The 25,118-nt window shown below is 40.7% G+C and overlaps 15 protein-coding genes and 1 non-coding gene across 16 annotated transcripts; 11 read left to right on the top strand and 5 right to left on the bottom strand.

The window, feature by feature from the left end:
- Positions 1-84: 84 nt before the first annotated feature.
- On the top strand, positions 85-510 carry HCH1 (Hch1p; the record flags this gene model as incomplete). Its single annotated transcript, XM_447381.1, has 1 exon — positions 85-510. The coding sequence occupies one exon, from the start codon at positions 85-87 to the stop codon at positions 508-510; it is 426 nt and encodes a 141-aa protein (XP_447381.1).
- A 434-nt stretch (positions 511-944) lies between these two features.
- ERG24 (delta(14)-sterol reductase) lies at positions 945-2,258 on the bottom strand (the record flags this gene model as incomplete). The annotated part of the gene is made up of 1 exon (XM_447380.1): positions 945-2,258. One exon carries the CDS (start codon positions 2,256-2,258, stop codon positions 945-947), a length of 1,314 nt encoding a protein of 437 aa, XP_447380.1.
- Positions 2,259-2,544: 286 nt separating this feature from the next.
- Positions 2,545-3,489, top strand: SEC20 (Sec20p; the record flags this gene model as incomplete). The annotated part of the gene is made up of 1 exon (XM_447379.1): positions 2,545-3,489. The coding sequence occupies one exon, from the start codon at positions 2,545-2,547 to the stop codon at positions 3,487-3,489; it is 945 nt and encodes a 314-aa protein (XP_447379.1).
- Positions 3,490-3,806: 317 nt separating this feature from the next.
- Positions 3,807-5,810, top strand: PUF6 (pumilio-family RNA binding domain-containing protein; the record flags this gene model as incomplete). The annotated part of the gene is made up of 1 exon (XM_447378.1): positions 3,807-5,810. The coding sequence occupies one exon, from the start codon at positions 3,807-3,809 to the stop codon at positions 5,808-5,810; it is 2,004 nt and encodes a 667-aa protein (XP_447378.1).
- Positions 5,811-6,320: 510 nt separating this feature from the next.
- On the top strand, positions 6,321-7,613 carry TFC7 (transcription factor TFIIIC subunit TFC7; the record flags this gene model as incomplete). The annotated part of the gene is made up of 1 exon (XM_447377.1): positions 6,321-7,613. The coding sequence occupies one exon, from the start codon at positions 6,321-6,323 to the stop codon at positions 7,611-7,613; it is 1,293 nt and encodes a 430-aa protein (XP_447377.1).
- A 372-nt stretch (positions 7,614-7,985) lies between these two features.
- Positions 7,986-8,633, top strand: GVI51_I02629 (nucleotide diphosphatase; the record flags this gene model as incomplete). Its single annotated transcript, XM_447376.1, has 1 exon — positions 7,986-8,633. One exon carries the CDS (start codon positions 7,986-7,988, stop codon positions 8,631-8,633), a length of 648 nt encoding a protein of 215 aa, XP_447376.1.
- Positions 8,634-8,953: 320 nt separating this feature from the next.
- Positions 8,954-10,984, top strand: CEX1 (COPI-interacting protein CEX1; the record flags this gene model as incomplete). Its single annotated transcript, XM_447375.1, has 1 exon — positions 8,954-10,984. One exon carries the CDS (start codon positions 8,954-8,956, stop codon positions 10,982-10,984), a length of 2,031 nt encoding a protein of 676 aa, XP_447375.1.
- Positions 10,985-11,362: 378 nt separating this feature from the next.
- On the top strand, positions 11,363-14,215 carry AZF1 (Azf1p; the record flags this gene model as incomplete). The annotated part of the gene is made up of 1 exon (XM_447374.2): positions 11,363-14,215. One exon carries the CDS (start codon positions 11,363-11,365, stop codon positions 14,213-14,215), a length of 2,853 nt encoding a protein of 950 aa, XP_447374.2.
- Positions 14,216-15,122: 907 nt separating this feature from the next.
- CIM1 (mitochondrial HMG-box protein CIM1) lies at positions 15,123-15,881 on the top strand (the record flags this gene model as incomplete). Its single annotated transcript, XM_447372.1, has 1 exon — positions 15,123-15,881. One exon carries the CDS (start codon positions 15,123-15,125, stop codon positions 15,879-15,881), a length of 759 nt encoding a protein of 252 aa, XP_447372.1.
- Positions 15,882-16,096: 215 nt separating this feature from the next.
- On the bottom strand, positions 16,097-16,900 carry TRS33 (Trs33p; the record flags this gene model as incomplete). Its single annotated transcript, XM_447371.1, has 1 exon — positions 16,097-16,900. One exon carries the CDS (start codon positions 16,898-16,900, stop codon positions 16,097-16,099), a length of 804 nt encoding a protein of 267 aa, XP_447371.1.
- A 393-nt stretch (positions 16,901-17,293) lies between these two features.
- On the top strand, positions 17,294-19,153 carry BZZ1 (Bzz1p; the record flags this gene model as incomplete). Its single annotated transcript, XM_447370.1, has 1 exon — positions 17,294-19,153. One exon carries the CDS (start codon positions 17,294-17,296, stop codon positions 19,151-19,153), a length of 1,860 nt encoding a protein of 619 aa, XP_447370.1.
- A 322-nt stretch (positions 19,154-19,475) lies between these two features.
- Positions 19,476-19,811, top strand: COX23 (Cox23p; the record flags this gene model as incomplete). The annotated part of the gene is made up of 1 exon (XM_447369.1): positions 19,476-19,811. One exon carries the CDS (start codon positions 19,476-19,478, stop codon positions 19,809-19,811), a length of 336 nt encoding a protein of 111 aa, XP_447369.1.
- Positions 19,812-20,149: 338 nt separating this feature from the next.
- On the bottom strand, positions 20,150-20,419 carry MRPL33 (mitochondrial 54S ribosomal protein uL30m; the record flags this gene model as incomplete). Its single annotated transcript, XM_447368.1, has 1 exon — positions 20,150-20,419. The coding sequence occupies one exon, from the start codon at positions 20,417-20,419 to the stop codon at positions 20,150-20,152; it is 270 nt and encodes an 89-aa protein (XP_447368.1).
- Positions 20,420-21,234: 815 nt separating this feature from the next.
- Positions 21,235-22,716, top strand: NGL2 (RNA exonuclease; the record flags this gene model as incomplete). The annotated part of the gene is made up of 1 exon (XM_447367.1): positions 21,235-22,716. The coding sequence occupies one exon, from the start codon at positions 21,235-21,237 to the stop codon at positions 22,714-22,716; it is 1,482 nt and encodes a 493-aa protein (XP_447367.1).
- Positions 22,717-22,815: 99 nt separating this feature from the next.
- YKU70 (ATP-dependent DNA helicase YKU70) lies at positions 22,816-24,636 on the bottom strand (the record flags this gene model as incomplete). The annotated part of the gene is made up of 1 exon (XM_447366.1): positions 22,816-24,636. The coding sequence occupies one exon, from the start codon at positions 24,634-24,636 to the stop codon at positions 22,816-22,818; it is 1,821 nt and encodes a 606-aa protein (XP_447366.1).
- A 375-nt stretch (positions 24,637-25,011) lies between these two features.
- tY(GUA)3 lies at positions 25,012-25,099 on the bottom strand. The gene is given in 2 exon segments: positions 25,012-25,047; positions 25,061-25,099. It is a non-coding gene; the product is annotated as a tRNA-Tyr (tRNA).
- Between the last annotated feature and the right edge of the window lie 19 nt (positions 25,100-25,118).

The following is a 25,118-nucleotide window of genomic DNA, read 5'->3' as shown; positions in this document are numbered from 1 at the left end:
TTGGGTGTGATTTGCTGCCTCTCCTTTTTCCTTTTTTGTGGGCTTTTTATAGGGAAAAAGTTAACATATTTGAACTAGTGAACAATGGCTGTGTTGAATCCTAACAACTGGCACTGGATAGACAAGAACACTTTGCCTTGGTCTAAGGAGTACTTCAACCAGAAGTTTGATGAGCTCTGTGTGGCTGTTCCCGAAGAAAAGGTTGTCAAAGTGAGCTCCGTTGTGGTTAAAGGTGACTCTAACGTTAGTCAACGTAAGGGTAAGCCAATTTGCTACTACGACCTGCATTTGACCATGGATGTCCTCCTGGATGAGGACAACGTCGGCTCAGTGGAGATTCCAGAGTTCATGCATGACGACATGGACTTTGAGATCAAGATGAACTGCTCTGATGCTGAAATCAGGGACCAATTGAATAAGGTGTTCATCCCAAAGTTGATGGAGCTAATGGGTCAATACCAGAAAGATCTGCTAGAAGAACACTCAAGGGATTTGCAAATGTCGAACTAAGAAGCGCAAGAAGTAACGATACACAAACACTATAGAGAACGAACATAAAACAATCAATAACAGCATACTAGATTGATGCATTTTTCAATGACTAACTTTTCGAACCATGAGGCCATTAATCAGTAATTAAAAAATCAGCATAAAACAGTACTTGGATACATCCCTTTCATCTAAGGTCTTCGTATAGACAGAATTGTGCGTATGAAGTACTGCTTCAACGGATAATAGCATACATTCTGTGATGGATGAAATACTTAGAGCTGTCCCTTCGAGTATATAATTATATCCCATGTATTTATAATCATCAATAAAAATATGAAATGAGGTAGGAGTAGATAAATATTTGGTAACTGCGATATATATATTATGGATTCAGTAATATCCCTAATGTGAATTATCTAGGCTTAGAGAAAACTTCTAAGATTAAAGAGAGCTTAATACACATATGGGATTATCTTGTATGGCACTTGCTTTTCGTACTCTGCCCAGTTCTCACCGTACTTCTCTCTACATTTATGCTCATCTCTTTGTTGTCTATGCAGCAGCAAAGTAGCGAAGTATAGGGAGTAGTAGTACGTCAAAGGAGTTTGGAACCAGGTGGTTAGACACCAACTCAAGGAGATCAACCAGTCCCCGAAGTAGTTGATGTGCTGAGATTTTGCCCACCAGCCGTCCGCAAGAAGCTTTGTGCCTCTCTTAGTCTGAATACTCTTCAAGTGTGGTAGGTTACCTTGTCTGAAGTCAGACTTCTGCTTGTTGGCGCTACGGAAGATGTAGAAACCTAGGGCCATCACGCCAACAATGAAGATAACTCTTGGAAGACCCAATTCAATAGGCGAGACAGACAAATATCTGGCTTGCAGAGAATAAGTGAATGGGACCAATGCCAGATCACCGAAGGCAAGCATGAACCCGAAACCATCAGTTGTGATATCCATCATTGTTAGCACACCTTCTTCGTTTAACACACCATCGAAGATGTAGAAGCCTTGCAACAAGTTCACTAGCACCAAAGCATCATTGAAAGTGCCAGTTCTCAAGTAGTGATGATGCAGACAGGACAAGTTGATCAATAACCACAGCAGCATACCTGGTCTCAACTCACTGAACATCTTCAAATCCAGCGGACCGATGCGAGGGTTCAACTCACGGCCGATAAACCAATCGTAAATTGGGTTGCCGGAGTTACCACCTAGAGCCAGGATCTTCTCATTAGTGCCGACGCCATTTGGTGAGTTGATCAGTAGAGGAACGAAGCTGGCAATGTAGCAGTAAGTAGCCAGCAGCGCGGAGAATAAGATGGCTATAACACAGATGTCCACGTGATTCTTATACAGGAATTGCAACTCGGGCACTCTACCCTGGGTCAATTGCCAACGCATAGCTACCACCACGACCATGAAAGTGGACAGAGCGACACCGTTGATCTTGTACTTCAACTTAGTGCCGTCTCTTAGCTCGACACCTTCCATGACTCTGCCGGGCAAGACCACGTCCAGGAACGCCAGCACGAAGTACCATGTCAAGTAGTACACCCACAGGTCCCAGCGGTCAACGAAGTAGTAGTCCAGCGAGTGCAGCCCGCTGAACACCTTATCCAGATTGAAATTGCTGAACCAGCCCTCGATGTAGTACTCGGGTCTGACCATCTGGTTCAGGAACACTGTGAATATAGGCAGCCCCACGGAGATGGCCACGGCACCGACCACACCGTTAAACTCGAAATGCTTAGTCTTGGGATTCAACATCTTGTTCGAATTGCCTTCCTTGTGCCTAACCATGAGTTGGAACTACCGGGGCAGTTCTACAACACTCCCGACTATTTATACTTTTTGAATTATTGTCATCGAAAGGGCACTTATGCGAGCTATACGATCAAATCGTCAAAGGATGGGAATCCAAAAATTTCGAAATGAGAAGTGCAAGTTGCTTAATGGATAAAGGTGGGTTCAAAGGAGCTGAGGGTTCCACGGAGCTGATAGAGGGGACAGGCGGAAGTGGTAATACGTTGCTATTATTCAGCGAGGGCAGATAATGAAGGGTGAAGTACAGCAGTTGCAACAGAGGTTGCTGGCCAAGGTGAACGAAGAGGATTACGAGGAAGTACTGAGCGGTGGTGTAGGCCGGTACAAGGAGTTGCTGGCGCAGTATGTGGTGATGATCAATAACCGGAGTGCGGAGGGGTCTCTGATTTGGAGGCCGTCGCAGGATGCCAGGAAACACGACAGCATTGAGGTGCAAGGCAAGATAGACGTCGAGCTGCTGAGCGATTTCATCGAGTGGAGTGACTGGCTGTTTGAACTGCGGAGGTCGTGCATTGATCTGTTGCTGGAGAAACACAGAAGCCGTGCGCTGCTGGAAGAGCAATTGCGGGACCAGGCCATTGAGGAACATACCGGGGAGCCCGCCGTTGGTACCCACGATGGCCACGGCCACGATGCTCGCGATGCCAAGACAGGCCGGGAGGAGAACCTCGCGCCAAAGGATAAACTACTGCACAAGACGAAGCAACTGACCAACAGTCTGTCGCGCGGCACACAGCTGTTGCAGTCAGGGATACTACAGAGCGATCTGAACCTCGACGAACTCAAGCAACAGACCAGCTCACTACAGAAAGTGGACGACAAGTACCAGCAGTTCGAGAGCATATTCACAAGAACAAACCAGCTGGTGAAGACCCTGGAGAAAGCATCACACCAGGAGAAAAGAGACGTCTACATGGCCCTCGGGTTCCTCTGCCTCTGCATAAGTTGGGTCGTGTGGAGACGTATCCTGAAGTTGCCATTCAAGCTAGCGCTGTGGATTCTATTCAGGTTCTTCAAGACCATCTTGACCACCATAGGCCTAGTATCAAAACACATGCCTAGCTCACCCAGCACCAACTCTACTACCTTGGAATCCGCAGCCAGCATGGCAGTGAGCGAGGCCGTAGACAGACTAGCCAGCGGCATAGCCAGCGGCCTAGACGACGAACTCTGATATAGAGCCACTAGGGCCAAACACGAGCAGCGTTCTATACATCCAAACCGATGGGCATCGCATGGGGCATCGCATGGGCATCGCATGGGTATCGCAGTATGGGACCTCCCTTCCCCCCTACTGCGTTTTCTGTGGGCTGATCCTTATTTTTACGGATTTGGTGACCCCAGAAGCTTCAAATGAAAATTTTCAAGCTCATCGCAAAGGAAAAAATTTCAGTGAAAATTTTACTTGAAGGGCAAGTAGTAGCAGTACTTAACAGCGTATACTATTTATAATATACTGGATATAGACTCGCTAACACGGTACTGATAACGATGGCGCCAACGAAGAAGAGAAGTCATACGAATGAAGCTGTGAAGAGCTACAAGAAGGCGAGAATATCAGTTTCTTCTGATGAGGATATGAGTGATTCTGCCTCTGGCTCTGGCTCTGAATCTGGCTCTGAATCTGCCTCTTCGTCTTCTAGTGCGGATGAGGATGAGGAGGATGAATTGGATTTCTCTAGCGATGAGGAGAAGGATGACAAGAAGGCGAGCGCTGCCGCTGCCGCTGCTTCTGATTCCGATTCTGAAGCTGATTCCGATTCTGAAGCTGAAGCTGATGGTGATGAAGATAACGAAAAGAATGGCGAGGAGAACGAAGGTGGTAACCACCATGCTGAACAGAAGCAATTGTTGAAGGAAAGAAAGCTTAAGAGAAAGGCAGGCTCCGAGATTGTGCATATTAAGTCTCTGTGGGAGAAATTGCGTATCAAGAACCCACCTCCACCTAAGCAAGTACGTGACAAGTTGTCCAACGAAATATGGGAATTATCCAAGGAATGTATCTCCGATCTGGTCCTAAAGCATGACGCATCTCGTATTGTGCAGACACTGGTCAAGTACTCCTCGAAAGAACGTCGTGAACAGATTGTCGACCAACTGAAGGGTAAGTTCTACGTTCTGGCCACTTCTGCTTACGGTAAATACCTGCTGGTTAAGCTTCTGCATTACGGTTCCAAGAGATCAAGACAAGCAATTATAGATGAACTTCATGGTAACTTGAGGAAATTGATGAGACACAGAGAAGGTGCTTACGTTGTCGAAGATTTGTTTGTTCTATACGCCACTTCTGAGCAAAGAAACCAGATGATAAAAGAGTTCTGGGGCTCAGAGTACGCTGTGTTCAGAGAAAGTCACAAGGACTTGACCATCGAGGAGGTCTGCAACTCCAGTGTCGAAAAGAGAAACATTATTGCAAGAAATCTAATCGGTACCATCACAGCTTCCGTTGACAAAGGTTCTACCGGTTTCCAAATTTTGCATGCCGCTATGAAGGAATACGTCAAGATCGCTAACGACAAAGAGATCAGTGAAATGATAGAGTTACTGCATGAACAATTTGCTGAATTGGTCCATACTCCAGAAGGTTCTTTCGTTGCCTGCACTTTGATATCGAAGGCTAGCCCAAAGGAAAGAAAGCAGATCTTGAAAGCCTTGAAACCACATGCTGAGAAACTAGTCACAAACGAGCACGGTAACATTGTTCTAATAACTGCCATGCAATCCGTGGATGATACTGTTCTGATGTTCAAGACCTTCAGCCCTGCCGTTAAGGACAATTTGAAGGATTTCATTATTGACAAGTATGGTAGAAGACCATGGCTGTATGTGTTGAAGGGTCTTGACGGTAAATACTTCTCTCCTATTGTTAAGAATGAATTGTTAAGATACGAGGAAATGTCTTCTCAAACATCCAAAAAGCCAAAGGAACAGAGGAGAATGGAACTTTTGAACAAATTCGGCCCAATGTACATCAGTTGTATAGCTAAAAACTGTTCTGAGATTTTAGATGAAAACTTGGGTTGCCAATTCATCTCTGAAGTGATCACTAGTGATGACCTTTATGAGCAACTATCAGAGAAAGAACAAGAAGTCTTCCAACAAGTTATTGATGAGATCAAGGTCCAATTCAAGGGTGACATAAGCGAAGAAGACCACCCAATTCACAGACCATTCTCTACTAGATTACTAAAAGCAATGATCCAAGGTGGTAGATGGAACAACAAAGAAAAGAAACTAGAACCTTTCACCAAGGTACAGGGTCTAGGTGAAGAGTTCGCCAAGGATTTCTATGAAACAATTGTCGACTCTACAAATCTACTAGAATGGATTAACAATGCTGACAGTTCTTTCACAATAGTTGCATTACATGAAAGCTTACAAAAGTCACAACAAGGCAAACAATTCATGAAGGACCTTAAGAGCATCAAGAAGGAAATTGATACCACTGACGAATCAAACAAGGGTGCTCAATTGCTATTGAAACTATTGAAATAAATAACCTTAAAAACAACATATTACGGATCGCATCATCACACTAAGTAGGCAGAAGAACTGTTTATAATAAAAGGACTACCAATTTTAATTCCCATTTTCTCTGCAATAGTAAACTACTTGTTTTTTCTTTTTTCTCCCAAATTCTATACAAACAAAATTGTACATTATCAATATTAACAAAATAATAGAGTTATGCATTACTAGCAATTTATATTGGCATTATATAAAATATCTTACTCAATCTCTTTTCAACATTATCCTTGATGCTATGGTTGCTGTTGTAATCGTTATCGCCCCGGCTGGAACACAAAAAAACCTGTCAAAGCAATCGAGCCAGGAACAAAAATCAGATCAAACATGTGAAGTTCAATTGGCAATTGGTATAAAAGGCTATGACTGTAAAAGTTGATTGCGGTGACTCAGAAGGTGTCCTTTGTATATGAATCTGTATTAAGAGCAGAATTGAGGAAGTTTTAATAGCAAGAATAAAGTCGCGACAAATTACAAACTATGGTTGTGCGTACAGTTTATATCGCGAGACATGGCTACAGGGCGAACTGGATAATAGGTGCTGAGGTTCCCCCACCTCCAACCGGTATAGCTGGCGATGTTCAGCTGGCTCAGCATGGTATCAAGCAAGCCCATGAATTGGGCAGATTTCTTTTAACTTTGGATGATCAACCAGAGATGATATTCTCATCCCCATTTTACAGGTGTTTGGAAACTTCGACTCCCATTGCAGAGCTATTGGAAGTTCCCGTCTACATTGAAAGGGGGTTTAGTGAATGGTACAGACCAGACAGGCCCGTGATCCCTGTGCCCGCTGATAATGAACTCCTGTCGAAGTATTTCCATGACACAGTAAGACTAGAATGGCACTCACAGCCTGCCCCTAGTGAGAAAGGTGAAACAGAGGAAGAGCTATACAAAAGGTGCCATGACGCTCTTAACAATTTCATAAAACAGGTGGAAAAGAAATTCCCTAGTGTGGAAACAATTATGATTGTTACACATGGTGCTACAAAGATTGCATTAGGTCTAAATCTGTTACAAAAACCAGACTGCAGGTGCACAATTGATGATACACATGAATATCTGAGATGTGGAAGTTGCTCTCTAGATAAGTTTGAACTACCGAGCAATGCTAAAGAAACCTCGAATCCAGAAGAAGATATTGACGTTTTGGAGGAAACCGAGCCTCTGAAGAGAAATTGGATGTGTACATTGAATGGTCACACAGAGTTCTTATCTCGAGGCGAAGAAATGAATTGGGGGTTTCATCTAAACGTAGAGGCTGGGTCAGATGCTGATGTCAAAAGCCGTATAACAACGGAAACTGCCGGTAAGGAATCCGTCTATGTCAGTGTTGATATACCTAGCGGCAACTACAAAGGTAAGAACGTTCTCGATAAAAAAGCTACACTTCAGTATTCTGGTCTAGAAGAACACGAACCTCTAGTTCTCATAAATAACAAACTTTACGTGGGTAAGTGGGAAAAGCTGGTAGGTACTGAATTAGCTTTCCCATCAACTGCGACAGTGAATAAAAAAAATCTTCGAGGTGGAGAAGATGATGAGAGTTCGAGTAAGGGCTTGAATCATATATTAGATGAAGATATAATTGCTGATGAATTCGATAATATTAAGAAAGAAGAAGATGACAAACTTGCAGAAGATAGCGACGATTCCTCCATTGAGAAACAAAAAATACCCGAAGAAAGAAATGAATTAGAGAATAAAGTTACCGAGAAAATTTATAGAATTAAAGACAGACTGGTATTAGAAGAGGTGGAAATAATATAATTTTTTAAAGGATCAACTTCATACCTGAAAAGTATGAATCGTTTGTAGACCCTTTTGGGTAGAGACTAATTTTTTACATTTGCATTTAGTTTTAGTATTAATGAAAAGAGAATATTCTTTTAATTGGGATTCGTAAGCCTAAACATTATCACATAGTTTCTTTTTCACTTCTCATATAATGTATTTTTAAAATAAAGCAATCATCAAATTCTGTGTATTCCATAGATTGTGAAAAATCAAGGCGATGAGCCTAAAAAAATGGCAAAAGTGCATAAACCATTACAAAACAAATTAATATACAGGTTTTGGGAAGAGTCTTGCTAACTTTATTATCGATCACATATTGATTGCGAAATTACATCAATAAATAGCATGTTAAGCGAGTTACTCGAAAGTTACGACTTTATACTTGCCAGTTCATCCCCAAGAAGGTATGAGATTATACATGATATCCTGGGCATCGATAAGCTTGACACTATGAAACCTTCCTTCGAGGAAGACCTCGATAAAAGCAAGTACACAAACAATCCTATCCAATATGTTATAGATACTTGTAAAGGTAAAGCCGATGGCATCTGCGATGACTTGAAGAGTCACCAAAAGTCCTTTGACAAACCGCAAGTAGTCATCTGTGCGGATACAATTGTCCTAGATGCCAACAACAAAATATATGAGAAGCCTTCCAGCCGAAACGATTTGATAAAGAATCTGCATTGGTTCTGTTATGAGACTAAGGAGCCTGTTCGTGTAGTCACAGCGGTGAGTGTAATTGTCTACAAGTCTCCGACGGAATATAGAGTGACGGAATTCCATGACCAAACTGACATGTACTTCGATTCTAACATACCAAGCAGCTTTATCGAAGAGTATTCGAGGAACGACGCTGCCTTGAACGCTGCAGGTGGTATTATGATCCAAACGTCATGCGGGGCCATGGTGAACCGCATAGACGGCGACTACTACAACATCATGGGACTGCCATTGAACAAACTGGTGATCGAGCTCAATAGGCTACTATAGAATGTGGCATTTCAGCTTAATGCGACTTAAATAGCACATATACAATCACTACATAAGGGCAATATGCTCACCATTAAGGCCAGCACAGTAAAGATCAACGTAACACGTCAAAAGTGCCTGTCAACAATGGCCAAAGGCAACTTCCCAAATAATAACCACAACCTTTGAAGCTCATCTGGCTTAAAACTGTCAGCAGTTCTCAGGACACCGCAGTAGAACAGTTTATAAAGGCTGAAAGTTACCATTTAGTGTACTGTTGAGATTATATCGTGTTGACAGAAAGGACAGATAAGTGGAAGAGAATACCTACCTATAAGAAGATGAATTTCACCAGTTTCTTCAAGTCAATCTCAAATTTCCAGTTCCCCTACACCATAGATGAGGAGACTGTGCTACTAGAGACACCATTGTGGCAAGTGTACAATGGTACAAGGAAGTCTGATTCATTACCAGTGACTTTATTCAAAGCGCAGAGACGCGCTGACACTGAGCAATTGATTGCAAACGCATTACACAAGGCCAAGATCTTAAAGATCCCTGGCCTGTGCTCAGTGCTAGAGATTTCTGATTCCGATCCACAATCCACTTTTATTATTACAGAAAGAGTGACACCATTCAATTGGGACAAATTGAAGGATTACTCCAGCAACAAGGACTCTGTCTATCTGTGGGTATCTCAATTAGTTGAGACTTTACAATATATGAAGACGTTTGTATTGGGAACACTGAACAGGCAATCGTTATTTTTCAACTCCAAGGGTCAGTTGGTGTTTTTTGGTCTAGAACTATGCTCGAATATAGAGGACAGCTTCCATTTCGGCTCCCAAATGAAACTGTACTACTCGATTTGCGGCCTACAGCCGCCCGCTACTGAGGATCCAAAGATAGTAGACGCAGTTCTACTGGGCTCTCTGCTGAAAAATGATCTGATGAAGTATACAGGGATGCCAAAGGACTGGGTCAAGCTAGTTTCGTCCATTAGCAATGGTAAGAGCAGTATAGCCCGTTTTGCGGACCAAATTCAAACCACAGAGTCATGGTACGGCAATCCTATGATCGAATTATACTCGGAGCTGAAAGAATGGCATATTAAGAACTTACAAGACAAGATGATAGTGCTAAACAACTTGGAAGCGTTATATTTCGAAGACCCGGCAATGTTCAAGAACTTAGCCCCGGGATTCATTGAGAATTTGATCCTTCCGGAACTGATCGACATGATACAAAATCTAGTGAACAATAATGGCGGAGCGGTACCGTCTACAAGCCACAACAAAATAGTTTCCTTTTTGGCGATTCTGCTTGAACTAGCCACTGACAGCAAGAGCTATGACGAGCCCTTTAGAAACATAGTTGGGCTTTGTTTCAAGCTACCGGACAGACAAGTCAGGTTCCTATTGCTGATGTACTTGCCTACGCTTGTGGAACCTTTCGGTCCTGCGGAAGTATGCAACAGGATATACCCGCAATTTGTCCAGGGTCTATCCGACACCGAGCCGAAGCTGAGACTGGAGACGTTGAAGAAGATTCCATACATTGTTCCCAGCTTGAACGAGCGGCAGTTGAACAACGAGCTGCTGCGGTACCTGGCGAAGACCCAGGTGGACTCCGATATCGAGATCAGGACCTGGACCGTGTTCATCATCACGAAGATAGCCAGCGAGCTGTCCAGTTCCATGGGCAACAGGGCCAGCATCCTTGCCACTGCGTTCACGAAGTCGCTGAAGGACCCCGAGATCAAGCCCAGGCTCGCTGCGTTGCACGGGCTCACTGAGACGATCACTCTGTTCGATGCAGGCACCATAGCCACAAAAGTGCTTTCCGTGATCGCGCCGTCGTTCATGGACAAGGACAAGCTAGTGAGACGCAAAGCGCGCGAGCTGTTCAAGCTGTACATGGCGAGGCTCGAGGAGGCCGCGAAGGAGCTGGACGGCTCGGGCGAGGGCGCAGACTCCACGGGCACGCGCATAGACTTTGCTGAGTACGAGTCCACGCGTGACCAGGACGCCGAGATGCTGGCCCAGTTCCTGGACAACCTGAAGCTGGGGTCAACGTCCTCCGTGAACTTGATGAAGGCACGCAGCAACAACAACTCCAACATCAGCCTCGGCAGCACACCAGCAGCACCAGCGACCCCAGCAACACCAGCAACACCAGCGACCCCAGTCCCGACCAGTACAAGTACGGGAGACGACGCATGGGAAGAGAAGAGACGCCCCGTCCAGCGCAAGTCCATACTCAGCGCGAAACCGAAACCGCAGCCAAAGCCAACCGCAAGGAAGCAGGCAAAGAAAGTAGAGCTCTGGGACGACCCGGACGTAGAAGACGAAGGCTGGGGCGACGACTGGTAATGCACAAGCTACATATCATATTATATACCCAATAGGACAGGTTTGTATAACGTCGCAAGCTACATATCACATTAGACGAGGCGGAGAAAACTCCGCAGAAGCAATCTCCGTTTCCCCCCCGCAGGGAGTTGGGCATCTGGCCTCCCCCCAAACAAAAAAAAAAGTGAAGAAAAAAAATAAAGAGCAAGAAGGATTCCTTTAATTTCTTTTGTTTCTTTTCTAAAAAGAAATTTAGACGCCAACGAGGGTAATAAGGATCTTTTGGACTGGAAATCCTTGAACAGGAGGATCGAGAGACGCCAAGGGTAGGAGCAGGAATTTGCAAGTGCCATAAATAAAAAAACTAGGAGAGGAAACACGAAAAACAAACCGATCGCGATGGTGGAAGAGAGTGATCCCAAGGTTGGGGGCGATGAGACTGTGAAGCCTGAGGAGCAGGCGGAGACGAAGGTGCAAGGGGCTCCGGATCAGATCAGGGACGCGAGTGTGCAGGCTGGGAGAAGTCAAGGCAGGAACGACTCCATGTCCTATTTCACCTTTAATCAGCCGCGGTTCTCCACGGACTCCGTGCTGAATCCGTTTCTGAATATGATGGAGCAAGGATCGGGTGCTCCGGGTGCTCCGGGTACTCAAAGTGGTCAAAGTACTCAAGGTGCTCAAGGTGCTCAAGGAACTCAAGGTGCTCAAGGTGCTCCGGGCGCTCAAAGTGCTCAAGGTGCCCAGAGCGCGCAAGGACCGGGACAAGGGCCAGTGTCTATGAACAAAGGTAGTATTGCGGGCAATGCACAACGGTTATCTCAGCAGCCTGATCTGAACCAGATTGGGCGTGGGTTTTCTATAGTGAACAGTCTATGGCCTCCCCAGCAGGGATCTGTACCGAATGCTGGAGGTGCAGTGAACGCTGGCGTCAGGCGAAGTGTGGATCACACGCAACCAGACGGCAGTGCAGAGCAATCCCCAGTACCACCAATAACAAATGCGCAGGGACAAGTAGCGAGAAACGGTTCTCAGCCAAGGTTTAAGATCCCGTCGTTTGCATCAGAGAATGCACAGAGCTACCCTCAAGCAGGAGCTAATAACGCGGGAACACCAGGGTTGTCCGGTTACAATGCACCAGGCTCTAAGAGAAACTCAATATATTTCCCAAACGATGTGACTTCTGACCAGGACCTATTGAATTCAGTCCACGTCAATAACCCTGACATGCCAAATCAGCAGTTTCAATTTCAAGTGGGCGGATATGGAAGAAGGGACTCTATATTACAATCTATGAAACCACCTTCTATGGTGCCGTTTGGTAACAACGGTGCCCCAATTCCTCAGAATGAAATCATGACAGGTAACGACAAGACCAACGACAACTTTATGGACAATATGCCACAGGGAAATATCCCTCCTGGTGCTAGAAACGCGAACTTTAAGGAACCGGGCTTTAGGAAGGCAAGCTCTAACGAATACGAAATGTTTTTGAACAATCACTCTTACAGAAATCCTTACAGTATTAGTGGTGAAGGTCAACCACTTCCACCACAGGGCTCAAGACAAAATTCGATTAAGTACAATCCAGAAGATCTTGATTACCAATACAAAAGGAGAAACTCTTCTGTAAGATCGCTGCTATATGGACCTATGCAGTTCCAAACTGCGGTAGACAACAGCATGCAAAATATCAATAACGGCGCTAACATGGGCCGACTATCAGCCTTTGGTGAAATACCGCAGAATATGTACAGGAATGTTGGCACCAGCATTAATCAAGGTATTGCTCCGAATGGAGAACCTATCGGACAGGATCCCAACTTAGGCTCGAAGAGACCATTAATGGAAGGCGAAGAAGGTTACAATAACTGGGAAGAGAATCCTAAAAAGAAGACAAAAGGTAAGCCAAGAAAGAAGCGGACCACTAATAAAGCATCTTCAACAAAAAAGAATACTACAACGAAGGGGAATAGTGGACAAGCAATTAATCAAGAACCTGTAAACGAAAATATTCCAGATGAATTACCCCCAGAGACAAACCAAAAGGAAAAATTGGGGACTACTAATGTTGACCAGCTTGTTCTTATGATCCAGGCTAGAAAGAAGGGTGTCACAGAGAAGGTTCCAACCACCGAGGATGGAAAATTAGTAATCAGCAATGACTCTGAGATCATTCCTTCTAGTGTGGATCTATTTGGTGGAGTTGAAAAGCCCAAATCTGCAACAGTATCTAAGCAATTTGAATGTCAATATTGCCATAGATGTTTTGCACAAGTTACCCATCTTGATGTTCACATTAGATCCCATTTGGGTAAGAAGCCATACCAGTGTGAATACTGTGGCAAGCGCTTCACCCAGGGTGGTAATTTAAAAACACATGAAAGATTACATACTGGTGAAAAGCCATACGAGTGTGATATTTGTAAGAAACGGTTTTCTAGAAAGGGTAATTTGGCTGCCCATAAAATGACACATGGTAAGATTAGACCATTTATTTGCAAACTGGATAACTGTAACAAATCGTTCTCTCAATTAGGTAACATGAAATCACACCAAAACAAATTTCATCTTGATACTTTAAAAGTGTTAACCCAGAAGCTAGCAACAATGGACCCTGATACACCAATACCTCAAGAGGAAAGAGAATTGCTGGAATATTTTGCCTCGATATATAAAAACTCCAACAAGGGTATCAAAGGTAGAGGAAAGGGTAGCACAAAGGTTAGTTTATCTCCTGAAGCCATATCAAGAGCATCATCATCGCCGGTTGAAAAAAGAAGAACCTCTAGAAGGAAATCAAGCCGGACAAATAATGGTGATAACGTGATGGCTAATATTCCAAGCACTATTGATTCTTTGATGACAAATGAAAACATGCAATCCGTTCAAAATGGAATTGCGCATTCAGATAAATCACCAAATCCAAATTACAGCTATTCGCAATTCCCACCACAAGCTGGCGGGTCATTGGATGACTATCCTGGAGCATCTGGTTACGTAAATGGGGCGGAATCTTCAAACAACTTGAACAAGGACGAAAACTCTGAGACAAACAGCAAGCAAAATTCATCGAATAATCTCATGATGCCATTGACCAATGTTTCTGGTTTTTCGTTTTCATTCGATAACAGCAATGAACCTGTGAATGCTCCCCAATCGAATGAGCAACGGTCACAGCTATCAAATATTAGTCAGTCTCCGGTTAACTCTCAAGAGCCTATCAAGTTCAAAAACATCAGTTATAAGAGTTAGGCCAACCTACAATTATAATATGGGTGATATATAGATATACCCACCAGTCAATTAACATTCGCGAATGCTTTTCATCTTATGCCGCAAGAACAATACATGAAGCTTATCTCATTCAAATGACACATTGAATTCTCTTTCACTACTATTTTTTTTTTCATTTTTTTGAATAAATTGAATGCACTATGTCTGAAAGAGAAAACTTGAAATGAAGTATTTGCGTAATTTAGCCTTATGAAACGGGACAGAATTATTGTGATTAACTGTTTCGCTCCATAAGCAAGCTATTTCGCTTCACTACATATTCTATGCTACGTTTAAATATTAATTAATGGACTGCAACGTAATTTAAATTATTATTATTTATCCTTAGTAATGATGTATTCATTTACACATGTGTTCGACTAAGATATATCTAGATCCCTTTAGCACCATAGAGAATCATAAGCGTGGAATGCTCTCGCTAGCTTGTAAATATTTACATATTTTTGTGGGCTTCGTAACACGCGAAAGGTCCTTATTATTGAGTCTTATTGAAGTAAAATGTAAATAACACGAAACAGGCACCCACAACGAGAATAGCTTCTTGTAGGGGATGTACTTTCAATCCGTGATGAGCTTTCTAACATCTATGGTTTGTTCATCGCAGTTTCTTAATAGACACTTATAATTAATGCAACTCCGTAGCGAGGATCATACGTTTTTTATTGAACTTGAAATCATTATTTTATTTTAATATATAACCCAGGTCCATCGGAACATCCTCACCACTCTATGGTAAATTAATTAGCTTAATTGACTTAATACCAACATAGAGTTCTGATCACCGGTCATCTACCTGGTCCGGTCGCTATCTACTACTTAATTCTGGTAATATTGGCTTCGGGTGCACCAACAATAAGACTCCACTATGAGGTTTACGCTACACCTTTATGCAAGGCCATCCTCGATTTTAGTGAGTTGCAAGAAGGCCTTCAAGAAGAGTGCACAGAAGGATATTGGTACAGTCTTCAACTACTATTACAACATGCAGGTCAAGAAATTTGGGAACACAACTTTGATGCGGTTCAATAACAGCTTCAAGAGGTATATTAGGTCTGAATGGGACAACTTGTCTGCAACGAAGAAGAGATTGTATTATGCTATGTTCTTTGAGCAGCACAATCTATCACCATCTGAGCTCACCTCATATGAGCTTGCCAGATGTTTGGAGATTGAAAAACCTGCTGCTAGTGAATACCTAATGTTCAGGAATAGATTCAAGTCTAAATTTGATAGATTGTGGCGACAAAACTCAGAAGTTAATATGAAGCTTATATTCCAAAGTGGGAGTATAGCAAATAATTACCATGAATTCAGCTCATGCAGAGCTAAAAGGTCAATACAACATATTGACCCCAACAGAGACTACATATTGCGCTTTAAAGAAATGTGTAAAGAGTGTAGACGGATATGGAATACCAAAGTTGGAGAAGAGGAGAAGAAAACTATTCATGAACATTGGCTGAATGCTCAGCAAGAGTTTAAAAACACACTAGACATCGAAATTGAGGTAATAAAACTAAACCTTGAGAAACTAGCAAATGCCAAGAGGGTAGGCAATTCACAAGCTGTCTCTGACCATGGCAATGCTATGACATTGTTGATGATGAAGACATCTAATGGTTGAGTTCGAATCTATTTCTATTATAAAGCATATTTACATAAGTTAATATTCATAGGATTATTCGGATTATATTTGATAGCTGATACAGTAAATTAATATTCATTATGTCGCATTAACGTTAAGTATAACTTTTTTCTATTGAAACTCTCAGATTCATATTATGTATTGTATACATGGCCAACATATATTCATGAAATGCTGTCGATTAAATATACATTTTAACGTCTATTAACTTGTACATGAAAACTGACACCTTTTGGAAATAAACTTCTGGGACGATCATCCGGTCTATCCACAAAAGATGTCACACATATAACTTCATCCTTTGGAAATCCCAACGAAGACAGAACACCTTTTATTATACCAACAGGGATCTCTAAGAAAGGCTCTACTAATTTTAATTCTTTTTCCTGCTGTTCTGGATCAAGATCGAGAGCAAATGTCTGTATAGGTTTATAGTCGTAATCCAATAGGTAAAAAGTGCCTCTATGGTTGGTTTTTAAATTATCTATCTGCTTACCGTATACTTGCTTCCATACATCTCGACACACAAATTTCATTACTGCCAGAAGATCCATGTCCCTGAATGATATAGTGGGGTTGTTGCTAAATACTAACAACTCGCATAGCTTCGAGCCTATTTGAAATCCGACGTTCTGTATCCTCTCCGCTACACTATTGCTCCGATACTCATCATCCAAGTTATATATCTGCTGTATGAGTTTATGGCTTTGCTCACCAATCTTATACTTTGGAGCCTGTTCTTTTTCCTCTTCTGTATCATCATCCTTTAAAACTACCTTCTTATCAACATCTCCAGCAAGCACTTCAACTGTAACATCCTCCGCATTGCTATCCTTCACAGCCATATCATGTATATCGTTCTCAACTGCCATCGATAAAGGAACGAGCTCATTCAGCAGCATATTGAAAGCCAATTGGTTCACTTTTGGTAGGGACTTCTCAAACAGTTGCGCCTGCTGCTGGGCACTTTGGTGTTCAGTAGGCTCACGTCTCTCCATTTCTCAATTAGTTATTTGTTTCACAGGTTGACGGTCAGTCTGAAAAGGGATATCTGCCGTTATATACTTGACACCCTGTTAGATAGTTGTATTAAATCTTGCAATCAAAAGATATTCCTTCTATTTCTTGCCAATTTCTTATTGGACTTCTTGCTTATTCTTGTGAATTTTGATCAAAATTGACTAAAACTGGCTAAATTGGAAAAAACTTAAAATTCAGCTGAAAAGGGGACTTCGAGCAAAGTTGAATAAAGTTTACTGCTTTTAACTTGGAATCGGGACGGTATTAAAAGAGTATAAGATCAGTAAAAAGATCAATTGGAAGGTCGCTGTTGAGTTTGATAAGGTGGCTGCTTTGAATCTGGGAAGTTCTACGAAGAAAACCGTTACAGGATGAGTCTGTCGATTGGTAACGAGATCAAAGATGGGTTCAAAGAGACCTATGATTGGGTGCATCAGAATATCAAGTGGTTGAAGGACACCGAGCAGTTCTATCGTGAGAGAGCAAAGCTGGAGAGGGAGTACAGTGAGAAGCTATCAAAGCTTTGTGGGGAATTTTTGAACCGCAAGAGTAACATCAGTGTTACCTTATCTGTTGGTGAGAAGCCAGCGACGACACCAGGGTCCCTGGAGGCTGCAAGTGTAGTGGCATGGAATGAGATTCTATCGCAGACAGAAAATATCGCCAAGGATCATATGCAACTGGCCCACGAGTTGGACGGTGAAATTGGTGGTCAATTGTCTGGTTTAAACTCCAAACTGGACATTACATTGAATAAGATTCAAGGGTTCAACACTGAAATGGTAGAAAAGAAGGACGGTATCTTTAACGAGATGGAGAAAGCTAAGAAGAACTATGATGATGCATGTAGTAGCATGGAGGCCACAAGGAACAAGCATACCAAAAACCCAAGTGAGAAAAATAAGAGAAAAGTACAAGAGAAGGAGACAGCAATGAATAATGCCAAGAATGAGTACTTGATAAAAGTTAATCAGGCGAATAGAACTAAGGATAAATATTATTTCCAAGATGTTCCTGAATGTCTTGATCTGCTGCAAGGTTTAAACGAGTCTAAGGTATTATTTTTGAATGATATTTGGAAGAGGGCTAGTTCTTTGGAGAAATCATTTACTGAAAGAGTTAACAAAAGATTGGATGCATCAGATAGTGTGGTAGTTCAAAATAAACCTTCCTTGAATACAGCAATGTTTATAAAGCATAATGTTAAGCAATGGCGCGAACCTCCTGATTTCCAATTTAAACCCTCCCCAGTGTGGCATGATGACGAGAAATTCTGTGTACCATCACAATTAGAGGCGAATGCTTTGGTAGTTAAACTAGCACAGTCCGAAAGTGAATATCTAAAATACAATGATCTGGCACAAGGAGAGCTATCGCAATTATCAGCATTGAATAAGAAAAAACAAGAAATGGCTTCCAATGAAGATAATATAAAAGGGAACGAGTTCTTTGAAATTCTAAAAAGCTACTTAGCTCTAATTTCACCATTCACTTCACATGAAACATTGAAATTACAAGCAGAAGTCCAGATCGAAAGTATACAAAATAATGTTCCTGAAGAGTACGATCTAACTACTACACATATCGATACATCCAAGAAAAAGAAAGGTATATTCAGTAAACTGAAAGAAAACTTACTAAACCCTGAAGCAAGGCCATCTTCTCATGGCCAAAGTTCTACTGTAAGCTCACATTCTCCCAGAATTAACATTCTTGGGAACAATAGAAACCGTAGTGGGACTACCGCTTCGACAATGTCTGCAACGTCATCTCGGACTGATGGTATGCAGAGCGTAGCATCGCCTACAAGAGAGCAATCTAATAAAAACAGAGTCTTATATGCGTATGCCGAACAGGACACAGATGAAGTGTCCGTCAGTGTTGGTGATTCCTTTACTGTTATCACAGCAGATGATGGATCTGGGTGGACTAAAATTACCAACACTACTACTGGTAAATCTGGTTTAGTACCATCTAGCTATATCGAAATACGTGAGGAAGCTTCTCACTCCTCGAGAGGCCCTCCACCAGCGGCTCCTCCTTCAAGAAGAACCACTCTTCCTGTAAGAACAATAACTGCACAATACGAATACACTTCACAAGGAGATGATGAACTAAGTTTGGCAGTTGGGGATGTTGTAACAGTATTAAAAGGTGACGATGGAAGTGGTTGGACGTACGGTGAGTTAAATGGACACAAGGGACTTGTACCGACAAGTTACTGTACTTAAGATTGATGACAAAGAGTAACATCTTGGTGTTAACTATGTATTGTATATAATTGTAGAACATAGTATCATTAAGTAAAGACAATGACCATTATATTAGCTGAAGATCAGATAATTACTTAAAAAATGCCAGCCCATTTAGTTACACCACTACTTTATACACCGCTACTTTACTGCTAGTCGGGCAACATTACCTGAAAATTCGATGACTAGCATTTTGAAAAATGTTAAAAAGCTTCAATAGTAATGCCAGTAGAAATATATCCCTTGTTAATATTCAGGTTATTACACCTAATCTATCGGCTAGGATTGAATTGGAATCAACATGGCTGCTGATGAAGACATTATTAAGGATGGGAACTATGACCCACATGTGCAAACCGACAAAGACAAGGTTGATTATGCACCAAAAGGCGTTGATACAACAGAATATAGGTATTATCCTGATAATCCAGAGTCTACACTGAATAAGTACAGATTTGCAATGAAAGATCACAGTCAATACTATGATCCTTGTCAGGAGTCTGCCAAGATGAGTTTTAAGTGCCTTGAGCTAAACGACTATGATAGGGACCAATGCAAAGAATACTTTGATGCTTACCGTGAATGTAAGAAGCAGTGGCTAGAAGCACGTAGAAAGGACAGAACAAATTGGAGTTGACTTGTGAAATGATTTAGGATTTATGCGTATAAATTTCCAAAAATGATTTATTTATTCTTATCCCCAAACCAAATTATAGGATGCTATTTGATCTTCAACTCACATGTAAATATATACAGTTTTGCAAAGATATCGATATAAATACAGATAACATTGTGAAGAATGAAAACCCAATTTTAATGATTGTTTATGATATTGAATATGATATGAGTATAAAACATGTTAATTTCGTCTCATTTCGTAATGAATCGGATTTGAGACTACATTATCTATTTACAGTTAGTTATCGATTAAAGTTAAAATGCATTTGCCAATATGATTTTGGAATATTACTGGCATTATTCAAGTAGACCGTCTTCTTGTTTCTCGACTGTAAAGCCAGGGTTCGTCTTTCTTAATTCCCTTTGCTGCTGCTTGGTCAATCTACTCTTGGTCACATCAACAGATATCAGTTCTTTGATCTTAGCAAGCGAACCTGCCATAGAGGGACTTACTTTTCTGTAAACTACTGAGCCACGCTTGCCCAAGCCTATGGCTTTGACTATATTTCTAGTAGCCTCTGGTGTACCTATTAGTGACCTGACTAGTGTAACTTTGTAATATGCCATATTGACCGACAGAGATATCCCTGATGCTTCGTTAGCTAAATTCGAATGTAGCTATACCTTAATAGTAGATCGCCAATGCAGTGACTAATAGTTTTGATACCATCTTATTGCTATTACTATTTGAGCTTTCAAGTTGCTCTGGGATTGCCCTTCAATTTCTGCGAGGTCCATTATATCGTATAAAGGTATATATAGAATTAAGCATATAATACTTGATTTCTAATTGTATGTGGACAAAGACGCCATTGCAATGTGTTTCAAGGTCATAACATTGCAACAAATTATTCAGATGCAATTTTAGTGGCTAGATTGGTAGTGCTGAGGAAAAAAACTGTTCACTTTCCTCGAGAACCGGAGTTATATACTTGCATGTAAGTTGTCGATGATCAACATATTGCACTGTTCCAAAATAATCTACATTGGAAGCAATTGACAAGCTCTAGTCATTGAAGTACCTGTTTATGTGCTCAACATCGCAGTTTCGAAATGTTTAATACCTACTAATTCATCAAATTCTTTCACAAGCAAACATCTTAATGTCAGAAAGTAATATGACGTATTTTTTGCAACTAGCTCATCGCATGCTCCTACTAATGTTTCTGAGCAATTTTGGATCTGGAAAAAAAATAATGGCAAATGCGACAATAGTTCAAAATGCAGCCATGTAGTAACCACATTATATAACTTATAAGTACTCCATCCATCGATTTGAGTCGCAAAGATACATATTTAGGAAGAATATAGTGTTGAATTTTGTGCTATATATTTGAAAGTTTACTTTTATACATAGTACTGAGAAAAAAAGACCAGACACTATGACTCAAGAAGAGGTAGTACATGTTGCTGAGAACCCAGCCGCTGTAAATGCAGTAAAGGAGGTCAAGAAATCAAAAGGTAAGAAGAAGGGTAAGGGTAAGCCTTCTCCTGAGGAGATAGCAAGGATTAGGGCAGAAAGAGAAGCCATGCGTGAAGCTAAACGTCAGGAAATGTTGGAGCGTGGTGTCGACCCGGACTGTCCACCTGAGTTGCAGTTCATAAGAAGAAATATGCTGAAGTTGCATGAAGAAGAACCAGTTGAAGGCTTGAAAATCAAAATTATGAGCTATAACTGTCTTGCCCAAGCCTTAATACGTCGGAAATTGTTCCCAGATAGTGGTGAAGCGTTGAAATGGTATCGTAGATCTAGGGTGTTACTCAATGAATTCAAGCATTATGACCCCGATGTTCTCTGCTTGCAAGAAATTGATTACATACAATATCAGTCATTTTGGAAAGAGGAATTTCAAAAATTGGGTTATTCATCTCAATTCCACAGGAAACCTAGTAAGAATCATGGTGTTTGCATAATATGGAAGCACGAAAAATTTGAGATGTCTGACCGAATGTTGATAGACTTTGACTCTGAGAAGTCTGGTGATATTGAACCCCGTACTACAACTAACAATGCAGCTTTGATTTTGGCATTGAAATTTACACAAAAAGTGAAGATGATGGGCAAGAAATTGCTAGATGATAAGTCAGGTATCTTGGTTGGTACAACACATTTATTTTGGCATCCGTTTGGTACCTATGAAAGAACCAGACAGTGTTATGTGGTACTGAATAAGATGAAAGAATTCATGCACAGGGTAAACGTCCTTCAGAATAATAATGATGGTGACATGTCCCATTGGTATCCGTTTTTCTGCGGTGATTTCAACTCACAACCATTTGATTCACCTTACTTGTCGATGACTTGCAAGCCAATAAAGTATGATTCAAGAGCTAAAACTGTTATTGAGTGTAGCACTTCTTTCAAGTTCTCTAAAAAAAGAGAGAGTGGAGAAGACGCTGAAGATGAAGAAGGTGGAAATATCGAAAAATTTGGTAAGGATCAACCACAAACACCTGTACCAGAGAAATTTGTCGCAAATGATGAACAAACAAAGCTAGTTTCTCAAATGGAAGAACTGCATAATTCCTTGGATATGAGAGCTGTATCATTGTATTCTGTTGCGTATCATAAGGTTCATCCAGAAAACTCGGGTTTAGATAATGAAAGAGGCGAACCTGAAATTTCAAACTGGGCACATACATGGCGTGGCTTACTGGATTATATGTTCATGATTAGAAACTGGGAATTTGATGATAGGACAGAGATAGATACGTTGGAAGACTTTGAAAATTCTAATAATATCAAAATTAGAGGTCTTCTAAGAATGCCTCCGGGATCTGAAATGAGCACTCATGGCCAGCCACATGTAGGTGAATATCCAAGTGATCATTTGTGTCTTCTGTCCGAGGTCGAACTTAGATGATTAAGAATATATATAGTAAATAATGCATTTATAAATTTCGATAGAAAGGGTCTTTAACTTTTCAACAACATAAATGAATTATCAAAAAAAGAAAGTGGGTCATAAGTTTAGTTTAGGCTTTTTTTCAGACTTCAGCAGACTTGAAGAGGTCTGGTTAGTATCCTCTTTGAATTTGCGATAGTATATGTTCCAAACTTCCAAATATTTCGAAAGCCTTCTCTTTTCGACATCATCTATCGTAGTGTCTTTCATGATACGTTCTCTTATTTTGGTTATTTTAAGTAAGGTATCGTCTTCTCTCAAATATCTATCTCTGATGTCGTTATCGTCCTGTGGAATTTCTACTTGTAATAAGTAGTCATGCAAGAGTTTATAGTGCCTATTTAACGCAGGATTTCTAAACTCTTCTGCATGATATCCTGATTTAAGGTTGAAGTGACTTATTATACCTTGTGTTAGTTCTTTGACGTTCTTGTATTCCTCCCATTCTTCATTTATATTGATATTTGATAATGTTGGGTATTTCCTAATCTCATCAATAAAAGGAACTTTTGTTAGATAAAACCCTTGATTATTATCATCATCTTTAGATGGCCATAAAAGATATAAGGAAGGACTAGAATTACTTTTTGTACTGCCCCATACTACCCCAACTTTTTTCAGTTTCTTTAGTGTTCTAAATAGAGACGCAAATGCAGTAAAAGAACCTTCAATAACGTTTTCATCTGGTGTAATAAACAAAGTTTTATCAATATTATTGTAAAATACAAGACTATTGTCCTCATTGAGAAAGCCGATTACGGTTAAACTGGCTGAGGTATTACCATAAACATTTAGAGCGTTTGCAATGTTTTTGTCCTCCATTTCGATTTCTTTTTCTCCATATGGAATAATTTTTACAGTTTGCTTGGAAACGTCTTCGCCGGTTTTTGGATTTATAAATTTTCTTTTTGAAAATGCTTCTTTCCTTATTTCCTGGTTTTCATATACTAGTTTGTATCTGACTGATCCTTTTTCATGGTTGAAAATTGAATAACCTTTTATAGATATAACAAAGTTTGTTCCTTCGTCTAACACTAATGGACATTGAAAGACAACCCTTCTTATCTCTTTCCTTTGAAAAATTCTTTCTTTGATATCATTCACACCTATCGGTTTTGTGCTTGGTCCGAAATATGCTTGTGAGCCCAGTGAATTGTAATCTCTGTCATTTCTTAGAACCTTGGAATAAAATGCTGGATTAAAAGGTTTGTCCTTCTTGCTAATGAAAAAGTTTGTAAAGTTTATCATGTTATCATCAATATCTTTCAGAATTCCCTTTAGTACATCTATGCTGCGTTGCTGGGATTCTACATTAGGTAAATCGTTATCTGTAAATAAGAAAACCTTTTTGGAATTAAACTCTTTCTGTCCTTCTATGTTCCTATTAAATGTTTCCAATATCAGTGAGAACAGTTTCTCTAGTAGAATTGGAATGTTTAGTTTCTTATTCTGATCAATATTGTAGTTGAGATATTCTTTGAATGTTATACGTTGATTGGAAACGTCTTCTAAAAGATCATTGACCTTCTTCATCCATTGCACATTGAGATCGACTAGTGGAATAAACTCAAAAATGGATTCTTTGCTATCTTCTCTTTCACAATTATAAAAATAGCACCCAATGGCAGTGCTTGGCCTTGTGACAATAAGTAACTCCATAAGCTCACTTAAGGATGTCAATATGACTTCGATCTGACTCTTTCCATCAAGCTCATCTTGTACCTCGAACATATGTTCCGAAAGTTCAATACAGAACATAATCCCTTCGTGGATCTCAAATCTCTTGAAGCTGGCCTGTTTATTCACCTCTCCGTCCTCTTTACCACTGTCCTCATCGAAGATGTTACTATCAATATCAGGGAAATCCAACTCTGACATATTCGCTATTTTTCTATTCACAGAGTTTATAACTTAAACCAAAACTGGATATCTTATTTAAGAAAAGGTAACAATTACAAATCTTTCCAATAATAAAGTAATGAGTCTGAAGACATGTACACTCAATAAAATTTCTTCAATTCCGCAATTCTTGTTTCAACCAGGATAAAATTTATTTGTAAAGAAAAAGTATAAATTGGGTTACCTCTATTGGAATGGTGCTCAGCTATTTATGCATAGAATTAATCTTCCCTTGATTATCATTCAAATACTCTCATAAATGGGTGCCAGCTCCCATTGTTCTAGTCAAAATATATAATTTCCAGATGGAAATAGCCTTAAAAATTAAAAAAAATAAAAGAAGCTGAAAAAATATCTCCCGGGGGCGATTCGAACGCCCGATCTCAAGATTTCAGTGTTGAAATTACAGTCTTGCGCCTTAAACCAACTTGGCTACCGAGAGTAATTAAATTCGTTGGATG

This window comes from Nakaseomyces glabratus, chromosome I (assembly GCF_010111755.1).
Source record: "Nakaseomyces glabratus chromosome I, complete sequence".
Lineage (NCBI taxonomy): Eukaryota > Fungi > Ascomycota > Saccharomycetes > Saccharomycetales > Saccharomycetaceae > Nakaseomyces > Nakaseomyces glabratus.
The sequence above is the reverse complement of the archived record's forward strand: the minus strand, read 5'-3'. Positions and strand labels throughout refer to the sequence as shown.